The sequence below is a fragment of the Phodopus roborovskii genome, unplaced genomic scaffold, assembly GCF_943737965.1.
Source record: "Phodopus roborovskii unplaced genomic scaffold, PHOROB, whole genome shotgun sequence".
Lineage (NCBI taxonomy): Eukaryota > Metazoa > Chordata > Mammalia > Rodentia > Cricetidae > Phodopus > Phodopus roborovskii.
In genome coordinates this window covers 1,164,796-1,184,043 of record NW_026126469.1, presented here as the reverse complement: position 1 = coordinate 1,184,043, position 19,248 = coordinate 1,164,796, and the positions used below count along the sequence as shown (strand labels likewise).

Sequence of the window (19,248 nt, the reverse complement as noted above, 5' to 3'; positions counted from 1 at the left end):
TAATCCCATCACATCTTAGGAGGCTGAGGAAAGAGGCAGAGGCAGGCAGATCTGAGTTCAAGACCAGCCTGGTCTACAGAGTGAGTTTTAGAACAATCAGGGATACACAAAGAAGCTCTGTCCAGATATTCCCCCCATATCTAAAATGTAATTTTAAAAGTATTCCAATTTCCAGGTCAATGGACCAAGTAACTTTGACTATACAGAATAGCAGGCAGGCAGCAGTGACTTCTAATGAAACCACACTCTGTACGTGTGTGTCCGTGTCCCCACCCTTGCTGCAATCCTGCTATCTCTTTCAAACTCTGGGATTACAGGCATAAACTACCATGTCCAGCTTGAGATCATATTCTTTTTGTAGTTTTGCAATTGTTTAGGCCTTAACCATGCACTTACTTGATCCACATCACATGCAAGTTGAAGCAGCACAGGAAAGGTGTGCTTATAGAGCTGGTACATGGGAGGGCAGTCCTGACCTTCAGGCATCTGAGTGGCTCTTCCCAACATAAACACAACCATGCTGTGTAACAGTTCACAAGCTGCCACCTAAGAGGGACCAAGTTTAACAAAACCTCATTACCATATTTCAAAGGGAATATTTTGAAGTTTTTTCTTTATTTTAGCCGATTAAGAGGAAAAACTTTTATTGTTGGTAAAATACTACATATTCCAAGTTTAAAAAAAATGGAAATAGTAGTTTTTATGTAAAATGAATGCTTCTGTTCACTTTAATCTTTATCTAAGAGTTAAGAATTGAAATTTAAGAACTTCAGATTCTGATACATTCATAAGAAATATATTTCATACAATTTAGAACTATACACCCTGGCTTCATTTGTAAATAATACTTTAGTAAGTACACTTCAGAAGCACATTAAAAGTTTCCATTAGGGTAACATTTGAGAGCACTGTTTCCAATCTCCCAGGCTATGGGAGTTTCATCTTTAAACATACTTTGCATTGCATTTTTTTTTTACCGAGAACTTCTGGTATATAAATGGTTTGCCAGGTTATTATTATGGTAATTTATACTTAATTTTTATTTATCAATGACATCTACTTCTGAAAATTTTCAAAAGTAGTGGTAATAGAATAGCTAAAATATAGTGTTCCCTAAATAACACAAACTAACTTTTTAAAGCTATACACTATAAAGAATGAACGATATGGAAAAAAAAAAATACTTTAGTTTGTCGGTCACTAGCAGAAAGAGCCAATTCAGTGACCCGAGGCAGGAAGACATCCAGATAGATGACAGGTTTCATCTCCCTGAAAGGTACTGCAAAGCTGAGTCTCTTCTCCCTGTCCCATGTGACATACTTCTTCATCCTTTCTTCTGATGCAGCTGATGAAAAAATGTTAGAAGAGTGCTTTTCATTCAAGATCTTTCCTCTTATGCCTCATTAACTAAATTAGGGTACTTTTATAGCCTTTCGTCTTTCCTTTTTTCTGCTTCAGATATAAAATATTCTAAATTTAACTCAACTAAAACTGATATTCAATATGAGTATCCAAATTCAGTCAGAGCTACTTAAAACATAGGACAGAAGACAAATACAATGAAAAAAAAGTCTCCTCTTTGCCAGGCGTGGTGGCATATACATCTTCAATTCTAGCACTTGGAAGTGCTAGACTATCTAAGCCAAGACTATCTAAGACCTTTTCTCAAAACAAAACAAAACAAAAACAAATCTCTTTTAAAGGGAACAGGGAGATGGTTCAGTGGATAAAATGTTTTCCATTCAAGTATGAGAACCAGAGTTCAGATTGCAAGGCTACATGTAAATATTGGGTGAACATGACATCATACTTACAATCCCAGTATTGAGATAGATACCTGGAGCAAGCGGGCTACTTAGACTAGATGTACAAGGAAGCCCTTCATTCACCTGAGATCCCACCTCAAGGAATAAGGTGGAGAGTGATCAAGGAAGACCCCTGACATCAGCCTCATGCCTCCACACACACATGCACCACTAAAATTTCCTCTTGAAAATATTTTCCAAGCATAGGTTCTATTTTCCTAAATAGCTAAAAGTCTCCAGTTAACATTAAACTTCAAAAGTAAAATAAGCTGAGTTTTTCTAGTATAAAAACACTCTAAAAATATTCACATATTAAAATGTTAGGTTTAGCACTAGAGAGAGAGTTCAGTGGTTAAAAGCATAAGTTGCTTTTGTAGAGGACCTGTGTTCCATTCTGAGTACTCGCATGATGCTTCACACCATCTCTAAATCCAGTTCCACAGAATGAGATGCCCTCTTCTGACCCCCATGGACCAGGCATGGATGTGATACATATATACACCCTCCATTCAGGCAAAACATGCAAACAAAATAAGTAATTTTTATTTTAAGAACCAGTCTGGTCTACAGAGTGAGAATTCCAGGACAGGCTCCAAAGCCACATAGAGAAACCCTATCTTGACAAACAAAACAAAAAAAGTAAAAAAATGAGAGTATTGAGTTTAGCTTTCTTCCATGGTGGCTACTGTTGGTGGGAGCTGTCTTACACTAAGGCTAGAAAGTAGTGTATACAAAGATTAAAAAGTTTTTGAAAGACCAGCATGGTTGTATACACCTCAATCCCAGTACTCAGAAGTTAGAAGCAGGCAGGTCTTTGAGAGTTTCAAGTCTGATTAGTCTGTATAGCATGGTCCAGGCATAGTCAAGGATTCAAAGTTAATTCTTCTCAAAGAGAAAGAGAACATGTATGTAAAACAGAAACTATATGATGCACTATGGATATGATTTCAGATTCTGAATATGACCACACAGGGCAAATTGACCCAAGTCAAAATTATTGCCACTGTAGTAATGAACATCAGTTTGGGCTGCCACAAAATTTTGACTTGGGTACAGTATGTGAAAATGCTTTAAATACTGGCTATCACTGTCCAAGTGATTGTGAAATCATCAGAAGCATTCCAGGAGAGGCTGGTGACAAGCAAACAGGCACATATTCAACTCCAAGTAGAATCTACTAGTTAGTTTAGGAAAAACTTACCTGTTAAAAGATTTTTGTTTATTTGTCCTCCTAGAGATCCCAGAATTTGTACTACTTTAATTCTTATTTCTTCTAAGGATAGGGCTTCATCCTGAGAATATATACATAAATGTGTAAAAATAATATGTATATGTACATTTATATGAAAATGACTAAAAATTAAAGAGGAAAAAATACCTGTTGTAGAATATTATTTTAAGGTTTGTACTTCTATTTATGGTGTGGAACATTTGTTTAATGATGTAAAGATGTGTTGCTTTTGTTTATTCTGCATTGTTTAACTCTGTGAAGCTCTGTTTGCCTGTCTAAAACACCTGATGGTCTAATAAAGTGCTAATATGGCCAATATTGAGGCAGGGGAAAAGATAGGCAGGGTTGGCAGGCAAACAGAATAAACAGGAGGAGAAATCTGAGAGTGGGGGATGTTGTCAGAGGTCAGAGACCCAAGCACCCAGGCAGCCATGAAGTAAGAGTAAAGGTAAGATATACAGAAATAGAAAAGTTAAAGCCCAGAGACAAAAGGTAGTCGGGATAATTTAAATTTAGAAAAGCTGGCTAAAAACAAGCCAAGCTAATGCCAGGCATTCACAAGAAAAAATAATACTCCATGTGTGCTTTCTTTAGGTGCAAGGTGGAGGGCCCCCAACAGAGCAGAAGAGCCAAAGGAGTAAACAGTAAGAGTAAACAAACAAACAAACAAACAAAAATCCAACTACAGATACCTATTGTTACTGTCTACTAATAGTTAATTAAAGCATACCTGGTAGCACTATTGATGTTACTGAGAATCCATAAAAAAAGTTGTGTCTCTTCTAGTTTTGCAGGTGGAGGTCCATCAGCTCCAATATTTGTGGAATAGCCTTACCCTCTTAAAGAGTATCAAGGATTCCCAAAGAGCTTTTGTTTATATGGGTCACATTTCTAAATATTGCATTAGAAATTCAAACTTTAAAACAGGTACCCAATGTTATGTTAAAAACAACATACTTTATAACAGTTTTCTAAAACAAAAACCCTCCAATGAGTGGACCTGCTTCATACTAGTGCAAAGGGTTCTTGTTTTATCCATAGGAATCACAGAGCTCACAGGGTGCAGGTAGAAGAAAAAGTGGCATTTTATAGTCATTTTAGATAATTGATTATCCTTCATATCCTACAATATAGAATGTGAAGCCTAATCAATGGACTCTCACATAAATGCTATTATGCTACACTCATTTATCTTGTACTTTGAATGGATTCTCTTTACAATCATGAATTGCTCATCTGAAAATACTGGTTCACTAGAATAGACAGACTTCCCAAATGTTGACACATTTCATTGCAGATGACTAAAATTACATTTGTTGATATCACAAATGTCATGAGAAAAATATGTAAGTATAGCTATCAAGTTCATTGTAAAAGTTGTGTTAGAGATGTTTCCCTTGAAGTGGCAGGCTTTCTTCGTTTATTGAGGGAAAAGGTTGGCCAAAAACCTAAGACTAAATTACCTGAGAAGAGGAAACCTCAACTGAGAAGCTGGCTATATGGCACTGGCCTGTGGGCTACCTGTGGGGGCATTTTCTTGACTAAATGTTGAATGTAGGAAAGACCTAGCCCACTGTAGGTAGTGCTACCCCTGGGGAGGTTGTCCTGTGTTGTATGAGAAAGTAAACAGTATGTGGACAGATATTCCAGCTGTCTGAGTGCTGCTTGGTTACTCAAAAGCCTGATTTCTATAATGCCTCAAATTTTCTGGGTCTGTATTTTATCACACCAGCAGAAAGAAAACTAGGACACAGTGATCATGAAGGAAGTAGGGATTTAACACACAATTCAAATATCCCCTAAGAGTTGTTCTGCCAGGCAGATTCTTGAAGGCTACAGGCCTATGTAGGTTTGCATCCTGTCTCATCACAAAGAATGCTAAATAAAAACAAAACAAAAAAAAAAAAAATGTTGCCCACCACCATACAAAGATCAACCAAATAAAAATAATGGTGGTTTGAATAAGAATGGTCCCCAAGAGCTCATATATTTGGTTACTCATCAGGATTAGGAGATGTGGCCTGGTAGGAGTGGGTGTGGCCTTGGAGGAAGTGTATCAAATGGGATGAGCTTTGGGGTTTACAAAGTCCAAGCCAGGGCCAGTATCTCTGTCTTCCTATTGATACAGATGTTTTGGGACTCTCAGCTACTTCTTCAATACCACATGTGCCTATGTGCTGCCACTTTCACTACCACGATGAAAATGGACTCACTTCTGAAACCATAAGCCAGACCCAATGAAATGCTTTCTTTTATAGGAGTTGCTGTGTTCAGTGTCTCTTCTTAGCAACAGAACAGTAACTAGGACTGAAATTAGTACTAAGGAGCAGGGTATTAAAGTGACTTAAGGTAAAGGAAAGACAAAGGATTTCTTACTGGTGAAATATTTGTTGTCCTTTTCAGATGCTTCAGTACATTTCTATTAAGTCCCTTCTGGGCAGCCCGAGAAAGTGCTGATACTTCCCAGTGGCTCTTGGTTTCATCTATGGGCAGAAACAGAAAAAACAAAACAAAACAAAAAAAAAAAAAAATCCAACAATTTTAAGAAACACTCATACTACATTGTGAAACACAAACATTAAAGTCCTGGCTATTTAAAACACAATTTCAAAACTTAAAATTCTAGAACAAAAAGGATTCAGATTAGCTGTCTTTTAAATATCACTTCCTGTCAGAAGCTCCTCTAGGCTTGGGTAGACCTGTACTTAGAAGAGCCTGAACCACGTTGTGGGGGCAGGAGAGACATAGCCAGATCTATGATAATCCAATCAAATCCTACCAGTAGGGGAAAGGAAAGTTATTTCTTCTAGAAGAATGTCAAATCATTGAACAAAAGAAGTAATGGAAGTAGAAACCATCTGTAACTATCACAGTAAAACAATTCTGTGAATAAACACTAAAACTATTGTGAGAGAAGCTTTCATGAGAAACAATGTATTTAGAGTGTTTGTTCTAAAATTTATTTTACTTGCAGGGACTGTGGATGAAGATTCCTGAAAGGAATCTGTCTATGGACACAGATTGGCTGATTTGAATCTCAGCACTGTATAGAAGTTACAGTTCTAGAGGCTAATTACTTTGTCCTGGCCCACCAGAATGCCATTCCTTGCCCACCTCAAAACTATCATCTTGTGACAATAGATAAAACCTTTTAAAACCTTTGGCTCATAGGCAACTTGTTTCTGTAATGCACAAGCTAAGAATGCCATCAAAGAGCATCTGGGGCTTCTGGGCCACTTCTCCCATCTCTCTGGACCAGCCTACCTGATCTAACCACCAATGAATGTATTTTAAGTTTGTCTTGATTTATGACTTTCTTCATTCCATAAAAATATAAAACTGCTTCCATTTTGGAACATGGAATTTGGGGAAACATAAAGCTGTATTCCCAAGCCATGGTCACACACAATGGCTCCAGAATAACTATTTCTTATTTCCTTTAAGATGAGAGGTGGCATACCTTAAATCCCAGCACTCCAGATGCAGAAGTAGGCTGATCTCTGTGAGTCTGAGGTGCATACAGTGATTTCCAGGACAGAGAAACCCTATCCCACTCACCAACATCCCCCCAAACCAATTACAACAACTAAAAAGATAATAGCTGTGGCTTTTGTGGCATCATGCACATGTACCACAGCATGTATGTGGTGGTCTGAGAACAACTTGTTAGGTTCTCTCCATATGGATACAGGTAACTGAACTCAGGTCATAAAGCTGGGAGGTTACTAACCACCGAGTTATCTCAAACACCTTTTTTTTTATTTTTTTTTTTAACAATTTTAAATTCACTAAGGAAAACTGAGAAAATTCTTGGGAGTAGGATTTAAGTTTCCAGGCAGGAATTCCATCTCATTAACATGAATCTAATCATGAGCAAACACTAGAAAAACCTAAACAGACATGTGATGCTTAAAGTTACAGTCTATAATAATGTTTATAAAATACAACTCCTTAAAGGATCCAAGGAATAAATTGCAATTGCAGTCATGTCAATGTTCTGATTTGAACTTGTATGTAGATGTTAATTATATTAATGGCTTGGATATAGGAAATGGGTATCAAAGAGCTAAAGAGTGGTGGGGTGACACGCTAGCAGGTTACTTTTCAGTTTTCTTTTCTTTTCTTTCTTTTTTCTTTTTTTTTTTCTGTATTTTCCATTTTCATGTGACTTTTTGTAAATTTTATTTGAACTTTTTAAAATTTATTTATTTTTCTTATTTTACTTATCGATCCCAGTAAACTCTCCATCGCTCCCTCCTTCCCTTCCTCCCTCTCTTTCACCCTCCCATGCCCGGAGACCACCCTCCCATCCCATCCCCCCCACTCCAAATATAGGATGATACCTTCCTGGAGGGGTCATGTAAATCTGTAGTCATTTGGAATAGGGACTAGGCCATCCCTCCTGCCTCTATGTCAAAGGAGTATATTTCCATGGGGAACTTGCTGCCAAAGTCCTTTTGTGCACCAGGGATACATCCTAGTTCTACCATCAGAGGTCCCTTAGAATGCCCAGGTCATCTAACTGAGACCCATGTTCAGGGGGGTCTGAGTCTGTCCAATGCTGGATTCCCAGCTATCAATCTGGGGGCCCATTAGCTCCTCCTTGTTCAGGTCAGCTGTCTCTGTCTGTTTCTGAAGCCTGGTCTTGTCCTCCGTCTCTGCATCTGGATTCAGTTTTGGCTCAGTGTTTAGCTGTGGGTGTCTGCTTCTCTTTCTATCAGCTACTAAATGAGGGTTCTATGATGGTGGATAAGTTAGTCATCGATCTCATTATCTGGGGAAGCCTGTCCACTGTTGCTCAAATTGTTAGTTGGGGTCAGTCTTGCGGGTTTTTGGATATTTCTCTTCAAACCTATAATGACTCCCTCTTTTATGGCATCTCTCTCTCTCTCTACCTCTCTTTCTCTCAGTCTATTCACCCCTGGCCTCAATCTTCCTAGTCCCACATGCTTTCCTCTCCTCCCCTTCCCCTAGCTCCCTCTCCACTCATTGTCCCCCCACTCCCAATATGGTCAGGAGATCTTGTTCCTTTGCCCTTTTGTAAAAGACCTTGTATGACTCTCTTTGACTCCTCCTTGTATACTAGTTTCTCAGGCGGTGTAAATTATAGGCTGGTGATCCTTTGCTCTATGTCTAAAATCAATATATGAGTGAGTACATACCATGTTCCTCTTTTTGTGACTGGGTTACCTCATTCAGGATGGTTTCTTCAAGTTGATTCATTTGCCTGTGAATTTCAAGATTCCATTGTTTATCACAGAATAGTATTCCATTGTGTAAATGTGCCAAATCTTCATTATCCATTCTTCAGTTGAGGGGCATCTAGGTTGCTTCCAGGTTCTTGCCATTACAAATAATGTTGCTACGAACATAGTTGAACAGATGTCTTTGTTGTATGGATATGGATCATCTGGATATATGCCTAAGAGTGGGATTGCCGGGTTCTATGGTAGACTGATAACGATTTTCCTAAGGAACTGCCACACTGATCTCAAAAATGGCTATACAATTTTGCATTCCCACCAGCAGTAGAGGAGTATTCCCCTTTCTCCACATCCTCTCCAGCATACATTGCTATTGGTGTTCCTAATTTTAGCCATTCTGGTAGGAGTAAGATGGTATCTCAGAGTTGTTTTGATTTGCATTTCCTTGATAGCTAAGGATGTTGAGCACTTTCTTACATGTCTTTCAGCATTTTTGATTATCTCTATTGAGAATTCTCTCTTCAGTTGTGTACCCCATTTTTTAATAGGGTTATTTGGTGTTTTAGTGACTAGTTTCTTGTGTTCTTTGTATATTTTGGAGATCAGCCCTCTGTCAGATGTAGGACTGGTGAAGATCTTTTCCCAGTCTGTGGGCTGCCGTTTGGTCTTGTCAACTGTGTCCTTTGCCTTACAGAATCTTCTCAGTTTGAGGAAGTCCCATTTATTAATTTTCGATCTTGGTGTTTGTACCACTGGAGTTATGTTCAGGAAGCGGTCTCCTATACGAATTTGTTCAAGGGTACCTCCTACTTTCTCTTCTAAGAGGTTCAGTGTGGCTGGATTGATGTTGAGGTCTTTGATCCATTTGGACTTGAGTTTTGTGCATGGCAATAGACATGGGTCTATCTGCAGTCTTCTACACACCATCATCCAGTTGTGCCAGCACCATTTGTTGAAGATGCTTTCCTCCTCCCATTGTATACCTTTAGCTATTTTGTCAAAAATCAGCTGTTCATAGGTGTGTGGGTTAATATCAGGATTTTTTATTTGATTCCATTCTTCTGTCTATTTTTGTGCCAATACCAAGCTGTTTTCAGGACTATAGCTCTATAGTAGAGTTTGAAGGCGGGGATGGTGATGCCTCCTGGTTCCTTTATTGTACAAAGTTGTTTTAGCTATCCTGGGTCTTTTGTTTTTCCATATCAAGTTGATTATTATTCTTTCAAGGTCAGTGAAGAATTAAACTGGAATTTTGATGGGGATGGCATTGAAACTATAGATTGCTTTTGGCAACATTGCCATTTTTACTATGTTTATCCTACCTATCCAAGAGCATGAGAGATCTTTCTATTTGCTGAAATTTTCTTTAATTTCTTTCTTTAAAGACACAAAGTTCTTACTATATAGGTCTTTCACTTGTTTGGTAAGTGTTACCCCACTTGTTTGTGGCTATTTTAAAGGGTAATGTTTCTCTGATTACTTTCTCAGCCTTTTTGTCATCTGTATACAGTAGGGTTGCTTTTTTATTTTTTTTTAATTAATCTTGAATCCTGCTAGTTTGCTGAAGGTATTTATCAGGTATAGGAGTTCCCTGGTAGAGTTTTTTTGGGTCGCTTATGTAAACTATCATATTATCTGCAAATAGTGACAGTTTGACTTCTTCCTTTCCAATTTGTATCCCCTTGGTCTCCTTTTGTTTTCTTATTTTTTTACCTAGAACTTCAAGTACAATATTGAAGAGATATGGAGAGAGAGGGCAGCCTTAGAGGAATCGCCTTAAGCTTCTCTCCATTCAGTTTGATGTTGGCTGTTGGTTTACTGTATATTGCTTTTATTATGTTTAGGTATGTTCCTGTTATCTCTGATCTCTCCAAGACCTTTATCGTGAAAGGGTGTTGAATTTTGTCAAAGGCTTTTTTAGCATCTAGGGAGATGATCATGTGGTTTTTCTTTTTCAGTTTGTTTATATGGCGGATCACATTGATAGATTTTCGTATGTTGAACCATCCCTGCAACACAGGGATGAAGCCTACTTGGTCATGGTGGGTGATTTTCTGCATCAATGTTCATGAGGCATATTGTTCTGTAGTTCTCTTTCTTAGTTGTGTCTTTGTTTCTCAATAGAAACTTTGAAAGCCAAAAGAGTCTGGAAAATGCACTCCAAGTCTTAAAAGATGGCTGCTTTGCTGACACCCATGGGAGGCCTACCCCTTTCTAAACAGAAACAAAGGAGGAGTGGATTGGGGTTCCAGTGGGGTAGGGAATGGGAAGAGAGGGAAGATATAGTGTGGTAGGGATGCAAAATAAATGAATATATTTAATAAATAATATAAAAACAAAAGAAGAATATGATGGCCAATTGAAAATCATATATCCAGCAAAACTATGTATCACAATTGAAGGAAAATGTTTTCCATGACATAAACACCTAAAAAGATTTACATTCAACACTTCAAACCTAAGGAATATATAGGAAGCAATATTTCAAACTGACAAGAGTAACTGGGCTAAAGGTAAGAATGAGGATGGCAATGAGACTGTGGAAAGAGATACAAAGCCTATAATTATTAAAAAAAAAAAAACAAACTACACCAAGAAGACAAGGTCACAAAAATCTGTAATACAATGACCACAATTAACACAAACACTTGAATAACTTCAAATATCAGTGGGCTCGATTCTCAATTCTCCAATCAAGACAGACTAACTAGATGAATCAATGACATACATTGAAAAGGTTTTCCACCATAAACAAGTTGGCTTTATCCCTGAAATGTGACAATGGTTCAACATACTCAAGTAAATAAATGAAAGCATACAAATGAACTTAAATCATATGATTATCTCAACAGATGCAGAAACGGCCTTGGAGGGAAAAAAAAAACTCTAACCTACCTAGAGAATGTAGTGTTAGAAGGAACACACTTCACCACAAAAGCTATATATGAGAAACCCACAGCCAGCATTATCTTAAATGGAGAAAAGTTTGAAGCAAAATCCCACTGAAGTCAAGAGACAGAAATGTTCACTATCCCTACTTCTTTTCAACATTGTGTGTGAAGTGCTAGCTGGAGCATTAAGGCCAGAGAAAGAAATTAGGGGTTATCAATAGGGAAAGAATAAGTCAAACTATCCCTATTTGAAGATGAAATGATACTATACATTAGAGATCATTATAAATCCCAAACTGAAAATATATCTCATATGTTAATGGGAAACTGAAAACAAGAATATACCTTGCAGGTCTGGTGTAAACTGACTGTAATCCCCATTCACTTGATATGTATTTTTATCTTTGGTATGTATCCTTGCTTTTGTTCCTCCCCTTTTATTGTATCCTTTTAACAACAGATAGCTGCCAACCCCCTTGTCCTTCTATATAAGGGACTTGGAGAGGCCAGTGTGGGCTGCTCTTAATCCCCCCCTCCCCACACCACCACCAGACTTACAGGGAGACAGAAAGACAGTAAGTGGAAAGACTTCTATGCTCAGGATTGGTAGAATCAACATTGTGAAAATGATCATTCTAAAAATAGCCATTTACAAATTCAAAGCATTCCCATTGAAATTCTCATCTCATTCTTCGTGGAAATGTAAAACCCTATCCTAAAATTCAAATGGAAGATAAAAGACCTTGGATAGCCACAACAATCCCGAAGGGGGAAGGGGAGGCAAAGCTGTGAAGGGATTCCAGATCTTAAGATATATCACAGTAATAAAAACAATATGGTATTGGAACAAAAACAGACATACAGATCAATGGAACAAAACTGAAGACTCAAACATGAACACACATAACTTCAGCCACTTGATATTTGACAAAGATGCCAAAAACATACTCTGGAGAAAAGAAAACATTTTCAAACTATGATGCTGAAAAACTAGATTCAATCTAGTTGCAGAGAGGGAGGAATAAGAAAATGGGGTCAAGACCAGGCTACAGAAACTCACAGAGACAGCTGACATAAACAAGGGGAAGCTAATGAACTCCCAGAATGAGCTAGGAAACTAGCATTGAACCAACTCAGACCCCCTGAAAATGGGTCTCAGTTAGAAGGCCTAGGCAGTCTAAGGGACCTGACAACACAAAAGGACTTTGGGAGCATATTCCCATGGAGGGATACTACCTCAGCCTAGACGCAGGAGGGAGTGCCTAGTCCCTACTCCAAATGTCTTGACAGATTTTGATAATCCCTCCTGGAAAGCACCACACTCCCTGTGGAGTAAGGTGGGGGGGATGGGGGTTGGGGGGCATGGGAGGGAGAGAGAGGGAACTGAGATCAATATGTAAATTAAGAAAAAATTGTGTGTGTGTGTGTGTGTGTGTGTGTGTGTATGATTCAACATGCAGAAGAATAAAATTAGACCCATATTTATCACCTTGCTCCAAAACGTAACTGCAGTGTTTCAAAGACATAAACATGTAATCTGAAACACTGAAACTGCTAGAAGAATACATAGGCAGTGCCCTACATAGTACAGGTGGAGGAAACAACTTTCTGAATAGGACTCTATTTGCCCAAGAACTAAGACCAACAACTGACAAGTGGGACTTCATGAAACTAAACAGCTTCTGCACAGCTAAAGAAACAGCCAGTTGAAGAGGAGGACCACAGAATGGAGAGAATCTTTGCCAGCTATACATAAGACAGAGTATTAGATTCTAGAGTATATAGAGTATTTATTTTCCAAATAAAAAGTCAAATAACTAAATGACTCACTGAAAAATGGACCTAAATAGGGGTTCTCAAAAACCAGAAAAATGGCTAAAAAGTAGCTCAAAAAATTATTCATGGGGCTGGAAAGATAGCTCAGAGCACTGGCTGTTCTTCCAGAGGTCCTGAGTTCAATTCTCAACAACCACATGGTGGCTCACAACCATCTATAATGAGATCTGATGCCCTCTTCTGGTATGTAGGGATTCATGCAGACAGAACACTGTACACATAATAGTAACTATAAAAAGTATTCATCATATCCAGCAATTAGGGTAATGCAAATCAAAACAACGAATAGCAAATGCTAGAGGAACCCTCATTCTCTGCTGCTGGAATTCCAAATTGGAGCAATTAGTATGGAAATCAGTGTGGAGAATCTCAAAAAATAAAAATAAATTTACCATATGACTCAGCTATACCACTCATTAACATATGTAAGGGATAAGAGACCTGCTCCAGCCCCTACCCAGAGTTCCTAAGGTGAAATGCTTCTCAGGAGCGAAGGAAGGGGTAAAAGATTCTATAGCAACTTCACACACAATCTGAAGATCATGCTCTTTATTTCTGGTGCTCTTTACTGAACTTTTCTCATCTGGACTGATCATGTTCCCTTTGAGAGCCAAAGACACCCTAATAAAACCTGCAATACCAGATCCAAGAAGCTCTCTTTTGAACTGTTAGTCAAATCTATCCAAAAGACTACAAAAACGCACAGTCTGTTGTTGTTCCCCTCTACACAGAGGTAGAAGGTAAGTCTCTATTGCTAAACACACCATGTACTCCAGAAACAGGGCCCAGAGACTCCCGAGTTGAAACTGACCTTAACAGCCTCTCCCTGAGGACTAGCATTCATGGTACCAGAAGGCACCATCCAGGTTTTCAAAGGAAGAAGGCATTCAACAGTCTTTCCCAGCTATAATGATTATGAACTGATGGGAGATGTCATTCTGTAAATGTTTCTCATATTGGTTAATGAATAAAGCACTGTTGGCCAATAGGAAAGCAAGATAAGTGGGACTAGGAGACTAGGAGGAGAGAGGAAGTAGTAGGGAGGAGTCAGCATTGAGAGTATGTAGAGAGCAGAACACCGGCCCCTCTCTCTGGTAAGATGAGACCATGTGGAAATAAAGATTAATAGAAATGGGTTAATATTTAAGACAGAGGTAGCCGATAAAAAACAAGTAACTAGCAAACAAAATTATATATTAATACAGCATCTCTGTGTGTTATTTGGGGCTGGCATGGCGGTGGGACCAGACTGGTTGGCAGGAAAAACCTTACTGCTAACAACGAACCACATTAATAGCCAGCATGGCACGATAACCCCTGGGTATGCACACCTTGGAGGTAACCAACAGCTCTTCAAATTGGACTTATGACCCTCCTTCTCAACACGAAGGATACCATGTCTGGTCCTATACACCTAGCTAATTTATCAGTGCCAGTGAAGTCAATGTTACTGGAGGAAAATCCAATAACCAATAATTTATTAATCCAGCATAATCCTTAATATCAATCTATAAATATCTGTCCTTATACTCACAAGTAAATGTAATCTTCAACCTTCATCAAAGAAATGTGTCATTCCAACAGACTACTACAGAAAACCACAACCAATCATAATGCAGAATTTTGGGGCCCAGTCCCAGTAGATATATCTACAAAGCACTACTACACCTAGGGCTCAAGGAATACTGTGGAAAAGAGGGCAGAATGATATCAATAGCCAGAGAATCGAGGTGTTTGTTATGATACCATGTGTCCTAGCAATATCTGAACCTACACCCATAAAGACTTCACCAACATGACTGGTCTAATATTAGCTAAATAATGATTACACCGATGAACATGCCAAACTAAACAGAGAAAAAAAAGCACACATGGCCTCAACCCTATAAAAAGAATTACATGCAACTGAGAAAAGCTTGGAGAGGTGATCTTCCTGAGGAAATAACACACCAATTAGGTGTTCAGTGCCAAATGGTCAGCCATGATAACATACATAAAAGTAACATTATATGAACAACAAGTTATATTTAGGAATATACAAGAATACATATATACACATGCATGCAGTAACAGTTTGTGGAAAAAAAAACAGGCCATGCATTTGAAGGAGAGTGGGGAGGGGCATATTGGAGGATTTGGAGGGAGGAGAGAAAGAAATCTTGTAATTAAATTAAAATCTCAAAAAAATAAATAAATAAATAAATAAATAAATAAATAAAAAGCTCCAGTTTCCTTCCAGTTTATAAAATATTAGTAAATTAATCATCCAAGAAAGGACTAATTAAAAGAAAAACCAGTCAAACGCATTTTGAATATTCTATGTTAAAACTTTACAAGTTGGAAAAAATACTAATAGTCCAACTTTATTATCAGACTACAATTTTATTTATGACACTCATCCCAATTTCTATAAAACTTACCTGATAAGATTGAAGTTTTCAGGTATCCATCAAGGCAGGGAAGAATGTCTTTGTAGTAAGGCTGCATTATAGACTTATCAATGTGAACTGACCATTCTTCCAAGGCATGAAGACCTATTTCTGCCAGAGGCATATGGCTCAGGCCCAGCTTGAAAGCCATCTATACGTATGCCAATGCAAACAATGAAAAGTAAAACAGGAACTTAAGACTTACAGAAACCAAAACCAATTATTTTATTTTTTTTAAAGATTTATTATGTATACAGTGTTCTGTCTGCATTTTGCCTGCATATCAGAAGAGGGCCCAAATCTCATCATAGATGACTATATAGATGATATATGGTTGCTAGGAATTGAACTCAGGACCTCTGGAAGAAAAGTCAATGCTTTCAACCTCTAAGCCATCTCTCCAGCTCTATTTTACAGTTTCTAATTGATACGCTTCTATTGTCAGCCCCCCAAAACTACTAAAGGTTGTAAGTATGCATAGTTCAAAACACCAGAAGAAAACAAGGACAGTGGTCCACAGCTGGAGATTTACTACAAACTTTCAGCACACGGAAGAACTAATCCTCAAGTCAATTTATAAAGGAGGAGTATCTCTGATACTCAAAGTGTCCCAGCTAGAAAGTGTTCAAACAGAGGCTGCTGGATGAGCCCCTGCTTTAATCTTGGTATTTCTAAGTTTTCTAGTAAACAAAGTGGTGATAAAGGTAAGGTTATACTCAACAAAATACACCTACCTGCAATGCAGGAACATAGGTTCTAACATCAAGTTCAATGATGTCATATGGCAAAGACAGAACAAAGGTTAAACATGAGGCCAAAAGTTCATCTTTGTATTGCTTCATTTTAACTGATACCTTAACAAGAAAGAACACACAAGTTGTGTATCTGAATATAGCTTATAATTAGGAAATTAATATTCACCCTCTTCTAAAATGTGAAAAACAAGCATGCAGCATATGTCATAACTACAAAACAAAATGCTACTTTTCAAAAGAAGTTCACTTAAGTACTTACTCCCCTTTATATAAAAAGCTAAGGAAAGGGGTGATGTATGATCAATGTACATTATAGATAGATACAAAAAGGTCACAGTGAAACCCATTATTATCAACAATTATTTGTTAATATAGGACAATAACAATTATATTTGAATTATTTTCACTCAGTTGAATTATTTTCCAAAAATTCAAGAATCACCCCTTTTTTTTAGCTTTTTTATTTATGTGCTACATTGGTTTTTGCCTGTACATATATCTGTGTAAAGGTGCTGAATACTCTGGAACTGGAGTTACAATTGTAAGCTGCCATGTGGGTACTGAGAATTGAACCCAGGTCGTCTGGAAGAATAGCCAGTGCTCTTATCCGCTGAGCCATCTCTCCAGCCCCCTTAAGATACTTCTGAAGCAGTGATTACTTATGTGAGTTTTTAAAAGGCCTTACTACCAAGAACAACCTGCATCCCAACACTTGCCTAGCTGAGGAGGAACACAAATTCAATGACAGTCTTGGCTACATTTCAAGATCCTGTCACAAAAAGTAGCAGGACCAGGAGGATTCCTCACTAAGTAAAAGTACTTGCCATTAAGTCTGACAATGTGAGTTTGACACCCAGGACACACAGGCTGGAAGAAAATGGGCTTTTGCTCTTGCAGGTTGTTCTCTGGACCTCCACACATGTCATACACACAGATAATAAGTAAACATAAAAAGCAAAAACAAACCAAAAAAAAAAAAAAAAAAATACCCAAAACCTATCAATCAAGCATACACAAAATCTCACTCCCAGTTTAAATTTAAGAAACCAATTTTCAAGGCCAGTGAGATGGGTCAGTAGGTAAGGATGCTTGCTACCCAGTCTGATGACCTGAGTTTCACAGGGTGAAAGAAGAGAACCAACTCCTGCAATTTATCATTTAACACCCATATGTACATCATGACACAAAAGCACCCGTAAACACATAAATGTATCCTATCAAAAAAGGAAGAAAAAAAGAAAAGCTGAAAAGCTATCCTGATGATACTCACCTTTGATCCTAGCATTCAAGAGACAGAGACAAACAGACATCTATGAATTCCAGGATAGCCTGGTCTATATAGTAAGTTCCAGGCCAGCTAAAACTGCACAAAGAGGAAACCCTGTCTCAAAAAAACAAGTAAACTAACTCAAAAGAAAAAAAAAAAAAATGTATGTCACTATGTCAATGGTAATTTTTTTTCACTATATACTGATTTAAGAATATCCTAAAATAAGACAATCTACTTCAATATTACCTCTTTGCCAAATTTTGCAAATAAAGCAAAGCAAGAATACTTTTCTGGATCTTCAGGAGAATGCTTCAGAGTTTTTCGGTTAACTCCCTGTCAAAAAAAGCAGCAAATTAGTAAGCCAAGCAAGAACCAAGCACTTCTACACCCTTAACTGCCAGCTCCCAATCTTTGCCCAGAGGATGTATCCATTTCATGTTCCCACAGTCTAGTTTGAAGGAGAAGGAGACTCAGTTCCTCCCCAAAGATGCCCAGTAGAAACAGAGCAGGGAAGAAAGTTGAGAACTATCCAAAAGGGATGGCTAACTCCATCCCTTCTTCATCTTCCAGTATGATGACCCCAGGATTCTATGCGACCAACAGGAACCTCAGCTGTACAACCTTAGTCATCCCCACACTTCATGGCACCAATTGAAAGGTTTGTAACACAGAGGTTTGCAACCTGAAGCATTGAGAAAACCTGATGCCAATAGAGCAATACTTTGGTGACAGGATTACTTTGAATTAAAAGACTCTTATAAAGGTGCTTAAAAATCAGAGTAGAAGTTGGGCAGCTGGGAAGCAGAGGCAGGCAGATCTCTGTGAGTTCAAGGACTGCCTGATCTACAAGGAAGTCCAAGACAGCCAAGGCTATTAATGAAGAGAAACCCTATCTTGGAAAAATAAATAAATAAATAAATAAACCGCACACAATCAGAGTAGAAAATGCTACTACATTTTTAAGAGTCTTCTAATTGACATTCACATATCAGCTTTTTAATTATTAAAATTAGATTTTAAAACTACACATGCCATAAGCACACATTTTATAAACACTCTGTAAACAAAAACACACACAAAAAAAAAAAAAAATTGTTCAGGTCCCTAAGGAACACTTACCTCAAAATATTTTATTTTCCTGGCATTTCTCACTGCAATAGAAAGTAATTTGTAGAAACCACTGATGAGTGGCAACCGGGTACACTGTAAAATCATCTCATGTGCAAATGAGTATACCCACGGTTCAAAAAATCTTATTTGTTTCTTAGGAAGAATCTCCCTATAAAAACAAAATATTTAAGGAAGAAATTTTCATCCTATTAATTCTTATTGAGCTTTAAGATTATGAGACATTAAAATGATAGACAATTCCATTTATAACACTTTTAAATATTTTAATATCTTTAAGGATATGTATGCTACTTTTTTCTAGCCTGAGGTCTTCTAACTCTTCAGAAACGATAAGACTAAACTGCTAAAAATATTGTAAAGGTCTATAGAAACAATTTTAGATTATTTCAACTCTTACATTTACATAAGGGATCCCTTCAGTTAGAGATAATAAACTGATACGTTTTTAGTCTTAATTAATTAAAATTCTACAAAATACCTGCAAAACTCCACCAGATTAATGAAGGCTGAAAAATCTTTTGGTTTAGAAGGGTGCAAATTAGCAGCTGGATCTGAAGTTGGGATCACCCAAACACCAGTAGTGCTTCCATCCTGAAAAAGTATCCCAAACAAGAATGGTTCCACTTAACATATCATTCAACAAATAACATTCCAATGAAACTGTCATATACAACTGATTTATAAGGAAAGAATGCA

General features: G+C 37.7%; 1 protein-coding gene across 1 annotated transcript in view; it reads right to left on the bottom strand.

Annotated features, from left to right (window-relative positions):
* Prkdc (protein kinase, DNA-activated, catalytic subunit) overlaps positions 1 to 19,248 on the bottom strand; it is a 204,977-nt gene that overhangs the window by 159,721 nt on the left and 26,008 nt on the right. Inside the window, 9 exon segments of the mRNA XM_051190977.1 lie at positions 397 to 546; positions 1,185 to 1,345; positions 3,007 to 3,097; positions 5,413 to 5,519; positions 15,388 to 15,547; positions 16,131 to 16,250; positions 17,668 to 17,754; positions 18,541 to 18,700; positions 19,031 to 19,143. Coding sequence (XP_051046934.1) covers positions 397 to 546; positions 1,185 to 1,345; positions 3,007 to 3,097; positions 5,413 to 5,519; positions 15,388 to 15,547; positions 16,131 to 16,250; positions 17,668 to 17,754; positions 18,541 to 18,700; positions 19,031 to 19,143 — 1,149 coding nt within the window.